The following is a 15,000-nucleotide window of genomic DNA, read 5'->3' as shown; positions in this document are numbered from 1 at the left end:
TAGTTTCTTACCTGGCATGGCTGCCTCTGCTGTCAGTTGAGGAGGTGGACTCTAGGTCCAGGCCTTCCATCTTGCAGAGTTTAGGATGGGCACGCTCACTGGTCCTGGGCATCTGGATGCGGTCAGGACCCATATCAGTGTGGTCCAGTGTGGAACGACAGGAGCAGAGCAGGGTGTTCTCTGTGTACGCACTGGAGAAACACACACAGACAGATGGAGTTTGTGGAGTGGTCTAAACAGACTATGGACCATGCATAAACTCATACAGTGTGTGTGCGCCTGCACCTATGGGTATCTGTGTTTCTATCTGTGCACGCCTTCATGTCTGTGTCTGTCTGCTTGCCTGTGTGTATGTCAGGGTGCCTGTGAGTGAGTGAGTGTGTGTGAGTGAGTGTGTGTGAGTGTCAGGCCAGAGTCCAGAACAGAGCTGTGCAGTTTCAAGCTGCCAGGCTGGTTTTAAACCCTTCATAAACACTCCATCACATACCAGGAGCCTGGCACTCTTCAGTCTCAAATAAATAACAAACTATGACTAAAACAGACAACGTGTGTACCAACAAGCAGTGTGATATCAACACAACACCAAAACATAACCACTGAATAGTGAATAATTGTTCTGTCAAATGGTAATGTAATGTAAGTGTTTATCATGTAATGGTGGCCATGCTGAGATGGGATAACTTGAGCAAGGCTTGGGTTTTATTACACACGGATGGAATGCAAATAAATCGTTCAATTATCTGTTCCACCCGCAACATTCCAATCTTTTTTCTCCCAAATTTCGTGGTATCCAATTGGTAGTTACAGTCTTGTCTCATCGCTGCAACTCCCGTGCGGACTCGGGAGAGGTGAAGTCCGATAGCCGATAGCGTCCTCCGAAACACAGTCCAGCCAAGCTGCACTGCTTCTTGAAACAATGCCCACTTAATCCGGAAGCCAGCCGCACCAATGTGTCAGAGGAAACACTGTGCACCTGGCGACCATGTCAGCTTGCACTGTGCCCGGCCCGCCACAGGAGTCGCTAGTGGGCGATGGGACAAGGACATCCCTGCCGGCCAAACCCTCCCCTAACCCGGACGATGCTGGGCCAATTGTGCACCGCCCCATGGGTGTCCCGGTCGCGACCGGCTGCGACAGAGCCTGGACTCAAACCCAGAATCTCTAGTGGTACAGCTAGCACTGCGATGCAGTGCCTTAGACCTCTGTACCACTCAGGAGGCCTCAACATTCCAATCTGACCTACTGCACAGCATGACATCTTTCAAAAACAGGCAATATCTTGCACCTGATTCTAGAGTGTTTGGATTCTTTTATTTAGTCTCCCTTGATGTTTTGAGTATTAGAACTGAATGATAGTAAGCATAATATCCTTGGAGTATCAAGAAGCAGCTGAACAACCTTGTCTACTGATTCCTCAGCTATCACCAGCTATCACCAGCTATCATATTGAAAAGGATTTCCTCTGATTGATGTACTTTAATGATGACAAGAGGTGAATCAATCTCATCATTTCTTATGAGTATGAATAACCAAATCAAATGTTATTTGTCACATGCGCCAAATACAAAAGGTGTAGACCTTACAGTGAAATGCTTACTTACAAGCCCTTAACCAACAATGCGGTTCAAGAAATAGAGTTAAGAAAATATTTACTAAATAAACAAAAATAAAAAATGTAATAAAAAGTAACAATAATTATATAATTAAGTAGTAATATAACTGTAATAAAAAGTGTATTTTCCTCAATTCCCTTACCTGGACAGGCTGTCATGAGACACCATAGGGTCTTGGCTCTCCAGATAGGCACAGCTCTGCCGCTCGGCCTTGTGGGTGATGCAGTCCTGGCACGTCTCCTCCTCGGTTCTCTCCAGGCCAGACTCAATGGACGCAGCCTTGCACATCTGCTTGCGGTAGTACACGTGGATGCTCTCCCGCGAAGGCTTGTTCCCCTGGAACATTACAACCCAGAATGGCTGTTAGAATTGTTTGCCCTACACCCACCTCATACTGCATAGCCTGTAATAACGATATAATAACATTGGAAATAGGCAATTCCAATGTTACTACTATGCTATTACTAGAAATAGGTACTATAAATAATTACCATGGTTTTACTACAGTATGAAATGGTAAATAATTATGCAATGTTAAGTGGGACCAAACGGTGTTGCTACTAGGAAGAGACACTTATTCACAGGCAATCTTCAAAAAGCTGGATTCTCATTGAACTGTACACCTGAGGTATCAGGTAATATGCCTTATAGTACACTAAGCATCACAAAATAAATACTCAGAATAGTCTAAACCCCCTGGCCGTGACCTTACCTTTTTGACCTCGTGAGTGAGCATGCAGCGCTCAATGCGCAGCACGGTGGAGATGTCCAGGTGTTCCTGACACATGGAATTGATCCAGGCTGTGAAACTGTCCAACATGGCCAGGAACAACACCCAGGAGAATTTGACGATGTTGAAGACTCGCTTCAGGATGTTGTCTGTGGATGGGGAGGAAGACAACACACGTCTTTTAATAGCCAAGTCCACATCAGTCTTTATTCTTTGTGACTTACAGTAAAACTGTAACTTCATCGATGCAGAGGGCCATGCGCCATGGGTTGGGTTAACTTTTCAAACAGGGTTGGGGTCAAGGAACCTAACCCAGGAAGTAAACTGAAATTCCATTTCCAATTCCACATCCATTTCTACCTTTAGATTTTGTGGCATAGCGAAAGTTAAGATATCAGACAGGTTATATTAATAATACTCTGAGTAAAAGAGAATGTTTTGGGATTTTAACCCGCCAGACATTATTTCCTAAAGGTCTTAATGATGAAATGCCTATGTATGTTATGTTGTAAATTTGAACATGAATTATGCCGTTATTTCAGATTACTCTGACGTTTTTCATATGCTGTACCCAATGATTTATAAAACTTGCTTGGTAAGTTGGTGTCCTGATTGTGGTTTTACAGATGTGTTTAATATACTTTATTTGAATATTTATGAAATGCATATTGTTATATTTGATAGCCCTTATTGGTTTTTCCTTCGCCTCTAACCCCTTTCCATGCGTGGAATGGATGTGGGTGTGGCTAGGTCTACATAAGGGTGCTCATTTAAAAAACTCACAAAAGCTCTGACGAAGGCCGTGAGGCCGATACGTAAAGCTTTTTAAAGATCAGTGATACAATCAAGAGCAGTGTGCAGGTTTCTTCTTTTTTCTCATCTTATCCAACTGTTTCCATGCACCTGCACAAAAGATAGCTCAGATGTGCGAGTGCCTTTTGAATTTTCAATTCCACATCCTGAAAGTGACTGAAATTAAATACAATTTATCCCAACCCTGGTTTGAATGGCACCTACCTGGTCCGTCTTTCTTCTCCTCCATCTCCTCCTGATCCTCCACTTCAACAGCAACACGAACAGCTGGATAGAAAAGAGATTGAAAATAGAATGTTTCAACAAATTCATAACATTTTTAAAATAAACATATCCCTTGCACAAAGCTGCAACCCAAAAGTACCCTTCCAAACAAAGGATGTTTAATTGACAACCCATTGAAAGGGTACTTTTTTGTTGCAGAACAAGTTGTTCTCTATCTAAATAGCCTATCCAATTCATTGCTGTCTCCTCCCAGACCTCATGTAAAACGATTTGGCTAAACTGAGAGACCGTTCTGTATTCCAGCCACATCCACAGTCAGTCCAGCCGTCACATGGGATGAATTGACCATATCTAATTCAACATGGCATCCTATATTTCAGACCCAGGAATGCCTTGGCCTTGACTGGAGTTGGAGCTGGGCTGTGGGAAGGAGGGAGGGAGGGTAGAAGTGGGAAGACTTGGCGGAACTGTGGACTGGACACAGCATGGCTCCCGTTAAGGCTTCAGTAAATCGTTAAGTAGGTGGTCTTGAACAACGCAAAAAAAGGGCACAAAATGCCCATTCATGAGTAGTCTAGAGCCTATAACATCCCGTCACGGAGGCTGAGAGAAATCCTGAGGGGGTGAAACGTACACTTTAAGAAAAAAGTTTTTCGGCTGCCCCCATATGAGAACCCTTTTTGGTTGCAGATAGAACGCTTTTGGGTTCCAAGTACAGTAGAACATCTACATGGAACCCAAAAGAGTTCTACCTGGAACCAAAAAGGTTTTTTCAAATCGTTCTACTATGGGGACAGCCGAAGAACCCTTTAAGATTCTAGATAGCACCTTGTGTTACAGAGTTTATATCTTTCCTGTTTGGCCCTGTCCGGGGTATCGTCGGATGGGGCCACAGTGTCTCCTGACCCCTCCTGTCTCAGCCTCCAGTATTTATGCTGCAGTAGTTTATGTGTCGGGGGGCTAGGGTCAGTCTGTTCTATCTGGAGTATTTCTACTGTCTTATCCGGTGTCCTGTGTGAATTTAAGTATGCTCTCTCTTATTCTCTTTCTCTCTTTCTTTCTTTCACTCGGAGGACCTGAGCCCTAGGACCATGCCTCAGGATTACCTGACATGATGACTCCTTTCTGTCCCCAGTCCACCTGGCCGTGCTGCTGCTCCAGTTTCAACTGTTCTGCCTGCGGCTATGGAACCCTGACCTGTTCACCGGACGTGCTTCCTGTCCCAGACCTGCTGTTTTCAACTCTCTAGAGACAGCAGGAGCGGTAGAGATACTCTCAATGATTGGCTATGAAAAGCCAACTGACATTTACTCTTGAGGTGCTGACTTGTTGCACCCTCGACAACTGTGATTATTATTATTTGACCATGCTGGTCATTTATGAACATTTGAACATCTTGGCCATGTTCTGTTATAATCTCCACCCGGCACAGCCAGAAGAGGACTGGCCACCCCTCATAGCCTGGTTCCTCTCTAGGTTTCTTCCAAGGTTTTGGCCTTTCTAGGGAGTTTTTCCTAGCCACCGTGCTTCTACACCTGCATTGCTTGCTGTTTGGGGTTTTAGGCTGGGTTTCAGTACAGCACTTTGAGATATCAGCTGATGTAAGAAGGGCGATATAAAGACATTTGATTTGATTTGATTTAACACAACAAGTGACGGACAGACGGATGGCGCGAGACGATGGGAAACATTGGGAGGCAGGGGCTTGTTTCCCAGAGGAACTGCTTGTCATGGTTCCACCTGTCACCAGAGGGCGGCAGAGACCGTCCTAGAGACATTAACGACACTCAGGTGTGTCCAATATACTCCTGTTAAAGGAGGTGTTATTCTGTAACGTGTAAGCTAGGAGTCGGGAAGCATGTACAGGGAGTGAATTGAATAATAAATTCAACAAAACAAGAAACATGAGTAGCGTACCGACATAAAACACAGGAACATAATCAATAGCGCCTGGGGAAAGAACCAAAGGGAGTGACATATATAGGGGAGGTAATCAGGAAGGTGATAGAGTCCAGGTGAGTCTCATGAGGCGCAGGTGTGCGTAATAATGAGTAAACTGGCGACGTCGAGCACTGGAGAGAGGGAGCAGGACGTGACACTGCTAGCATATTAAATCTCCTACACTGGGTTGGATTAGTCTGGTTTAACCAAACTGAATGCTGCACTCACCAATGTTTGACATTTGCACAATGTTCAGTCTGGTTAAACCAGGCTAAGGTTGGAAACGGAGGAGACTGAAAGCCTAAGTCATCTGCTTTGAATGAGAACTTGGGTCCTCCTCCATACCTTCCCTCAGGTCCTCTTTCCTTGGCTTGCTGCTGCTCCCTTCAGTGTATTTCTTCCAGAAGCGGCGTTTCTCCTTGCTACGCTCCTTCATAGCCGTCTTGGAGTCGGTGATCCAGGCATGGTACACAAACTGGGGGGAGAAAACGTTAACAGCCACACTTGTGGACTGGTGATCAAACACAATGTGTCCAGAGATTCTGTTGAAAGGATGTTTGGCTGCTTAATTGTGACACCCACCCTGCTACATATTGAACAACCGTTAAGAGATTTGATCTTAGTGCGTCTGGTTCATGTTGACAAACTTACCATTGGTGAGCAAGTGTTTAATCAAAAGCAATGGGACTCAAATTAAGTTCACACACTCAAAACAAAATAGTTGAGATGAGTGTAGGAAATGTGTCAGGATTAGGCAGCCAAAGAGAAAATAATCTAGTCAACCAACCAGTAACTCACAGGTAAAAGAAAAAGCCATTGACAAAGTACACGATACAGTTTCAGGGGGTGTTTTGATCCAATGAAATGGAATGTAAGGGCATGTGTTTATATCAACGGGACAAAAAAATGGATTTACAATGGAATAAAGCACCCCTCAAGATGAACACCACCAACAATTACTAGTTTGAGACCAGGGTTGGGGCCAGTTCCATTTTAGTTCAGTACATTTCAGTTTACTTCCTGAAATTGACCCCAAACCTGCTTGAGACACAGACCAATCCCCACAGAGAATTACCCTGGAAGAAAAGCCACCACCACATGCATATCTCTCTCCCAAAGCAACAGTTCACTGCATTTCCATGCATCATCAGCGGTGGCCATTTTGTCATGACTCAGCAGCATCTTGTGAAATGGAGCGGGGCCGTGGTCTTTGAACAGAACTTTATTGACATCGTGGTGATGTTTTGGAGTGAGAGTGGAAAATGCGTGTAACGTCGTGAGAAAGTGGCTTTGACTGGAGTGCTCAAGGGGGAAAGAGTATACACACAGCATACAAAAGGGAAATACAAGATGGAGACCTAGTAGTGAGAGTACCTTGGCTGCCCTCATTATATACTGCAGAGCAGTTTTGGGCAGCTTAATGATAGACTTTGGTAAAGCCAACGAGGCAGAGGCAAACTTTCGGATTGCTCTCTACAAAGGGAGGACAAAGCAGGGGTGAGAGTTAGAGAACATAACGTTTGTTGCAAATAAGGGTCAAATAAACACAACTCACGACAAAGGATGTTAGCAGTTAGTACTTAAAAAGAAAGAAAACTGTTAAGTGCCAAAAGAACAAACAAAATCAGGGAATTAGCAAAAGAACGACTTGTTACTTGTCTGTTGTAAGAACAATTACACATTAGAAATCGGTCCAAACAGAAATAGAAGCAAGCAGTCTTTTTTAAATAACCGATACAGATAAAATCAAAAACAGTCCAACTGGTTTTGCTGGACAAAATTCTATATTCTCAATGCAGGACAATGGTAAAGGGGTCATTTCCTATGTTTGAGTACCTGAAATGCAGACTTCTTGGGTGGCTCTTCCTCCTTTTTATCCTCCTCTTCCTCCTCTTCTTCACTGTCAGTCTCAAACAGGTAATAGTTACCACTTCTCACCACTGAGAAGGGAGTGAAAGACAAGGTTAAAGGTTACCTACTTACACTAGTCCACCCGTGTATTACATTGTACACACATATATGAATGTAAAGACAAACAGAAATCAGAAATGGTATTCATCTTGTGTGTCAATAACGAATTCATGCACTCTTAGAAAAAAAGGAGCTTTCTACAACCTAAAATCATTCTCAGGCTGTTTCCATAAGATAACCCTTTGAAGAACCATTTTTTGTTCCAGGTAGAACCCTTTTGGGTTCCATGTAAGACCATTTCCACAGAGGGTTCTACCTGGAACCAAAAATGGTTCAACATGGAACAAAAAAGGGTTCTCCTATGGGGACAGCCGGAGAACCCTTTTGGAACCCTTTTTCTAAGAGTGTGCCTAATTTATTTACATGTAACTACAGTCACAGTATCTTATTGAATTGGAATATTGAAATAGAAAGGTCGAAGTTCACTCACTGGATGCATGGTCCACCCACGGCCTCCACCACTGCTTCTTTGTCTTCCCCCTGCTCTTCTCTTTGTTGGTATTTTCTTTATCTGAAAAACGAAGATTTTTTTTGCTTTCAAAGTACTTGATGATGTGAATGGAATGTGTCTGTATATGTAATTGTTGTGGGACTGTGATGAGTGTCTTCAAACAGGCTTATCGTTCAATCAATGCAAAACTGTATAGGCCTACATAGAAGATCATCCAAACATGGCTGTCAGTGCACTCGTTACTCCAAACCCACTTGCTGTCCCACCTTCATCATCCTCCTCCTCATCCTTGGCGTCTCCGCTTTCCTGCACCAAGCTCAACATCCTCTCCTTGCCTCTCTTGAACTTCTGCTGCCGACTCTTGATGCGGTCCATTCTGATTGGACACAGAGATAGAAACGATCACAAATTACCAATAGTCTATATTTAAGCAATAAGGCCCGAGGGGGTGTGGTATATGGCCAATATACCACGGCTAAGGGCTGTTCTAAGCACGACGCAACACAGAGTGCCTGGATACAGCCCTTAGCCGTGGTATATTGGCCATATACCACAAACCCCCAAGGTCCCTTATTGCAATTATAAACTGGTTAGTGTTTGGCTTGGTGTCAGGACGTGTGTGGATGTAATAGGGGTTAGTGTTTGGCTTGGTGTCAGGACGTGTGTGGATGTAATAGGGGTTAGTGTTTGGCTTGGTGTCAGGACGTGTGTGGATGTAATAGGGGTTAGTGTTTGGCTTGGTGTCAGGACGTGTGGGGATGTATAGCAGCATCCACATTAATGTAGAAGTGTTTAGAAACATATTCTATTCCAATTTACAATAAAAGTGACTCCAAAATGACACAATACATTATTCATTTCTACTGGGCACAAAATAATCTGAAACACTACCAAAATAAACCATAAATGCATCCATTCACAAGCTTGATGTAGTCATTGCGTGCTAAGAATATGGGAACAAAATACTAAACTTTGGACTACTTTAATACCCATTAAGGGAATTTGTCCAAATACTTTTGGTTCCCTAACATGGGGGGACTATGTACAAAAAGGGCTGTAATTTCAAAACGGTTCACCCGATATCAAATCCAAAGTGCTGGAGTACAGAGCCAAAATAACAAAACATTTGTCACTGTCCAAATACTTTTGGACTTCACTGTATAGTTTCAATAGTTTGACCTTGTTATTGTTACATGCACAAGTACAGTGAAAGGCCTTTCTTGCAAGCTCTTTCCCAACAATGCAGTAATCAATATCAATATACAGTATAGTACTATAAAATAAAGTAAAGTAGAAGAAAAACACACAAGAGCTAGAAGAAGAACATGAGAAAGTAAGTAAGCTGTATACAGGGTCAGTTTCAGGGTCAGTGCCAATACCATATTTACAATGTGCAGGGATACTGGAGTGATAGAGGTAGATATGTAAAGGGGTAAGGGGACTAGGCATCAGGATATACGATAAACAGAGTAGCAGCAGCATATATGATGATTGTATGTGAATGTGTGTTTGTAAAGCCAGTGTGTGTGTGTGTGTGTGTGTGTGTGTGTGTGTGTGTGTGTGTGTGTGTGTGTGTGTGTGTGTGTGTGTGTGTGTGTGTGTGTAGAGACCTGTGAGTCAAAAAAAAAAAATGAAATAGAAGGGTCAATGGAGGTAGTCTGTGTAGACATTTTGTTAGCTATTTAGCAGTCTTGTGACTTGGGGATAGAAGCTGTTCAGGAGCCTGTTGGTGTCAGATTTGTTGCTCCGGTATTGCCTGCCATACAGAGGCAGAGAGAACAGTCTACGGCTTTAGTGCACGTTATATTTCTGTGTGTACGTCATATGTGTAATGTATGTATATTATATCTGTGTAGAAAATGCGCTCACTGTCTCTTCAGCAGGTCCATAGACTTTTTTTCCACTTCGATCCTGGCTTTGACAGCTTTCACTATGGTCGCCTGGAACAGCTCAGCCCCTCTAACACAACAAACACAATACTTTTCATATAAATTGACAAATAAATTGACTGAATAAACAGTCAACTTTGATTTTCTATTAAAAAGAAAATGTAATGGTCATTGTGAAAGTAAAGTTGATTAAAGTAACCTTATCCCCAGGGTCCACTGAGAGCGAGCTGGACAGTAGACGAGGGTCAACCAAACAATAGTACAATTTACCTGGAGGCCAGGATCTGTGAGGAGCGGATGTCGGCGACCACATGCAGGAAGTAGTAGCTCATGAAAACACGTCGCTGTAGCAACAGGAAGGCAAAACAGATGCTATCCCAGATGATGCCTGCCTCGTCGCTAGGCAACTCACACTGCTTGTGGGTGTGCTGCTCAGCTGCAAGGATTTCAAAAATATGAATCATGAAATATTTATTCATAAAAATTTTTGATTCTTTATATTTAGAAGAAAGTCAAATAAAACTTCTCAACTCAAATTATACAGTACAGTCCCCACCCCCTTCCGATGGAGTCATCATCAAGCATTTATGAAAATGTAACTGAATAATGTTTAGTAAATCCTTTCAAGTGAGTTACATTTTAGTCACATATCAACACGGAGAAAGTGAGTTTCCAAAGGCACGCTGCTTTACATTGGTAACAGGGTCACTTACGTTTAGAATAGCCCTTTATAGTGCAGGCCAGGCTGAAGAGCTGAATGAGCCAACAGTGATCGGTGACCAGGACTTTTATGTACCCACAGGCTAGTATCTGAGGACCGAGAGGACAAACCAGTCAGCTAAAACAGGACACAGCGGCAGCCAAACACACCACAACATCTGGATTACTGTATGCTGTTGCAGAGGTCTGATCAGCTGAACTTGTCCTATCTGGCCAGCCGGCCGAACTGATCATATATGTCCCCAATTCATCTGCAGTGTTTACCGTTAATGCAATCTCCGCAAACGCGGGAACATTGCCTTTAAAAGCCTCATTGTTGATCAAGTGCGATCGGATTGAATCCTGGCCCGTGTTTCAGGACAGCAGTACTGTTTTGTTTTCATTTGGAGTAGCATCGCTCTTTTGACTTTTTTTAAATTGTTAGGCAGGTATGTGTCACCATACTGCGCCCAGAGCCAGACTTCGGGAAAAACTATCTTCCCGTTTGGCTCCAAAAACCCACAATAACAACATTTGTAAATGTTGCATTCTAACTACAATCTCATTATCTTCCTACAACGTTTGATGCCAAGTTGGCTGCCCAAACTGAGTTTCCAAATTCCCAGTAATGCCAGTATTCAATAACACTGTATCTAGTGTTGCCAACACTTACTGAGAGTATGTTCTTCATGGTGATCACAAACACGTTGTAGGCAATCAGGAAGTCCCAGTAGTGCAGGATACTTTTGATTGGCTTGAGCAGCAGGTCGCCCCCGAAGAGCAGGAAGTAGAAGCAGGCCACCAGGTAGCCCATACAGAAGATGGAGATGCGCGTGGTGCCCGTGATGAAGATGATGGTGAGCACGAACCAGAAGAGGTAGCTGAACATGATCACCTTCAGCATGTCCAGGTAGGATCTGAAAGAGGGAAATGAATGAATAAAGACTTATTGAAGTGAGGGAATGACAACATTCAAAGCAAAAGTCATTTGTTTGGAATCTGTCATTCAAATCATCAAATTTGAAATTGGGTTTTGAACCAGAGTATGGGGAAAGCATGCAGTTGCCATATACAGCAGCAAAGCTAACGTTCAACAAAAATATATTCTGGAACAATACATGTCCAAATACAAGCTTTTTAATATCCATACAGAGATGAGCAGAGATAAGTTGTGTATTTTATTCTACAACACAATACTTTAATTCATTCAATATTACAACTTTGTTGACACATTGTCATCACCACGGTCACCAGGTCCTGTTGTTTTTACAGGCAGATGTATGTGAACTGGAGGAGCAGTGGTGTCAGAGACTGGGGGGGGGGGGGCATTTCTGATACGACCTCGTGCTGACTGTTCCAAAGGGCCAGCTGTTTTACAGGCCACTCGTGTCAGAACGGTTCCCCCTTTTTCAGGAACATGGAAAGCCATGTTCGAGTCACTCACAGGACAAGGTTAAAGGCTTGCGAGGGAGTGATTGTTTTAACATCCCTGAGTTATCTGATACCAGGAAATAGTGAGGGAAAGAGAGGTGAGAGCGGAAGGAAAACACAGGTGTTTGGCAATGTGCTCACTTAACTCACTTCACATGTCAAAACAATGGGAACCCAAGGAAAGTGTCTAAAGGGACTTTATAATAGACACGTTGGACAGGGACTTAGAGAGATGGAATAACTTGACAGTGAATGGAATAACTTACCTAAGACCAAACAACTCGGTCTGGCACTCTGAGAAAAACACATGGACTTTAGTACATAAGGCTAACTCTTTCACGAGTCACGGGTTCGATTCCTGATCAGGAACAGCCTGTGCACCAGACCTGGGCCTGGCTGGTACTGTGTTTCATATAGACTACCTGCAGTGGATGAAGTCAGGAACGGGGTTGTGCTGACTGAAGGAGGCGGCGTCCAAGTCCCTGCAGATCTCCACGTTATCCCCGGCCAAGAGGCGCACGGCAGCCTCGTTCTCCTCCTCAAACACCTGCCTCTGCAGTGAGGCACACAGCAGCAGCATGAAGTCATCTGCGGGAGAGGACAGGAGGAGGAGGAGGAAGAGGAACAGGAGGGACAGAAAACAGGAGGATGAAGAAAAACACACTTATTTCAAGTCAATCCCAAACCCAGTCCCAGTCCCAGTAGCAGCAATCCCAATGGCAAACGCTCAGTAAATACAGGCTGTACTCACAGAGCAGGAACAGGGGGTTGGGCTTGGTGTGGAAGTCAGGGAAATAGAGCCACTTGATGACGTTGGAGTCTGTGGAGGATGAGGGGAACCTCCATGGGTAGTCTAGGAAAATGAGGAGAGGGAATGGATCCATTTAAACACTATTATTATACAGTCTGTTATGACCTGTGCAAGATTATGTACTAACTTTGACACAGGAGAGACATAGAGGTAAATGGCCCAACATACAATATAATACAATGCAATACAAAATTATGTGTTTGATATCTTTCTGTTGCTCCACCCACCTTTGCAGGCGGCCGGTGGGAAGCCGATGCAGACAAAGTACTGGAAGGTGAGCATGCAGGCCAGGAAGCAGCTGTACTTGGCCAGATCTCAGCAATGGCCTTTCGCCGCCGGCGGTAGATGACCGCGATCAGGCCGAAGGCATGGAGCATGGCGTAGAAGTCCATCCTCTGGCCAATCACGTTCACCGCTAACAGGAAGCATGTCTTACAATAACAATGACAATAGTTAATATTTAGGAAGCTTTAGTCTCACGGGACTTTTATATTGGGTCTACAGAGGGTTACGGGTAGGAAGCACGAAGATGGAGTTCGGAAGTAGGAGTTATGTCTCAGTCATGTAGGAAACTTAGGGCTGGGCGATATGGTCAAAATATCATATCGTAATATTTTTCTCATTTTTGCCAGTATGGCAGTATCTGAGTAATAAAAGTTCGAAATATGTTTAATGATTAGAGCTTTACCCTTGAATGATCACAAATGATTTCTAGGTGATTTTAATGTTCTCTCTTCTGATGGTTTGATACTCAACCAAACTAGGACAAAACTACTGACAGTGAAGTAGTTGAATTTGTAGAACTTTTCATTTCATTTAGCACTGTATCCAAATATCGTTACCGGTATGGATGTGGATCCATAACGGTATTCCGGTATTCATAATAAGACAACTCAACAATTACTTTAACATTCTTAACAGATATTTCAAAACAAAGATATTCTTGTAAATATTCCAACTATCGCACAAGGATAAAACATGGACACTTTGCTATAGTCCAAAAACAGATAAGAATGTATTTGCACAGTGAAACTCAACATTGACATGGCATCATACCTCCAGGCCGAACTTGTAGAAGAAGTAGTTGATGAAGTACTTGGCACAGTTGAGGATGCCGTCGTCGAGGTGTTGCCGGGTGATGTCATGGAAGATGGTTCTGGTGACGGGGGTGGTGAGGTTGTTCCTCATGCGGTACAGGTCCTGGTGACGGTAGATGGTCACCTCGAACGCCAGCAGGGCCAGTATCAACAGGTTGTTCTGGTTGGAGATGGAGATAGGACAGATAAAGGGGACAGGGTTTGACAGTATGTGTTAATGACATAAACATATTTTCCAGTATAGGTCTAACCCACTGTTTACAGGGATACCCCCAAGAGTTAAATGTAATTTGAATACTGGAAGGGATGACCAGGAGATGATATTAGTGTATAATGTAACATAATTACAGTAGTTGTAGGTATACGTGAGAATACAGGCTATACTGTATGTGTACTGTGTGTGTGTGTGTGTGTATGTGTGTGTGTGTGTAGTCAGGTTCCCAGTGCAGCGTCTCTCCTCCACTCACCCTCAGGTTCTCCAGTAGGGGGGAAAACTTGCGGAGGCCCACCCAGTTGGCTGGGTCCACAGGGGCGCTGTAGAGCAGGGAGTGGGCCATCTCACTCCTCTGGGCATCCGTGTAGTTCAGAGGCTACAGACGAGAGGAAAGGAGTGTCATTAACACCCTGAAATAGTAAAGACTAGCACAACACACCAGATTATAATGACTGTTTTAGGTCAGACTGATCCCCTAGAGGAGACACTCAAAGAGGAGAGAGCAAGAGGAGAGAGAGAGAGAAAGGAGATAGAGAGAGAGCGAAAGGAGAGAGAGAGAGCGAAAGGAGAGAGAGAGAGCGAAAGGAGTGAGAGAGAGCGAAAGGAGTGAGAGAGAGAGAAAGGAGAGAGAGAGAGAGAGAGAAAGGAGAGAGAGAGAAAGGAGAGAGAGAGAGAGAGAAAGGAGAGAGAGAGAGAGAGAAAGGAGAGAGAGAGAGAAAGGAGAGAGAGAGAGAGAGAGAGAAAGGAGAGAGACAGAGAAAGGAGAGACAGAGAAAGGAGAGAGAGAGAAAGGAGAGAGAGAAAGGAGAGAGAGAGAGCGAGAGAAAGGAGAGAGAGAGAGAGAAAGGAGAGAGAGAAAGGAGAGAGAGAAAGAGAGAAAGGAGAGAGAGAGAGAGAGAGAAAGGAGAGAGAGAGAAAATAATTATTGAGGAAAGATCAGAAGTTAAACATACTATACAGCCTGCATGCATACACACCCACTCCCCCTTTCCACCAACCCACACACACCCACTCCCCCTTTCCACCAACCCACACACACCCACTCCCCCTTTCCACCAACCCACCATGGAGCAGTTGTTGGAGTATGTAGAGGGGTTTATAGAGGTGAGTTGGTA

General features: G+C 43.9%; 1 protein-coding gene across 1 annotated transcript in view; it reads right to left on the bottom strand.

Moving 5' to 3' along the window:
• The window catches only part of LOC106590335 (piezo-type mechanosensitive ion channel component 2-like), a 156,859-nt gene that overhangs the window by 12,125 nt on the left and 129,734 nt on the right, over positions 1-15,000 (bottom strand). Inside the window, 19 exon segments of the mRNA XM_045710585.1 lie at positions 12-191; positions 1,756-1,949; positions 2,326-2,492; positions 3,361-3,423; positions 5,668-5,797; positions 7,159-7,262; positions 7,724-7,804; positions 7,999-8,120; positions 9,614-9,703; positions 9,904-10,069; positions 10,347-10,443; positions 11,006-11,249; positions 12,186-12,351; positions 12,515-12,616; positions 12,802-12,879; positions 12,882-13,005; positions 13,631-13,831; positions 14,139-14,261; positions 14,950-15,000. The exon segment at positions 14,950-15,000 is cut by the window's right edge and continues 126 nt beyond it. Of these exon segments, the coding sequence (XP_045566541.1) occupies positions 12-191; positions 1,756-1,949; positions 2,326-2,492; positions 3,361-3,423; positions 5,668-5,797; positions 7,159-7,262; positions 7,724-7,804; positions 7,999-8,120; positions 9,614-9,703; positions 9,904-10,069; positions 10,347-10,443; positions 11,006-11,249; positions 12,186-12,351; positions 12,515-12,616; positions 12,802-12,879; positions 12,882-13,005; positions 13,631-13,831; positions 14,139-14,261; positions 14,950-15,000 (2,483 nt within the window).

The sequence above is a fragment of the Salmo salar genome, chromosome ssa29 (assembly GCF_905237065.1).
Source record: "Salmo salar chromosome ssa29, Ssal_v3.1, whole genome shotgun sequence".
In the NCBI taxonomy this organism is placed as follows: Eukaryota; Metazoa; Chordata; class Actinopteri; order Salmoniformes; family Salmonidae; genus Salmo; species Salmo salar.
This window is presented reverse-complemented; position numbering and strand designations above follow the sequence as displayed.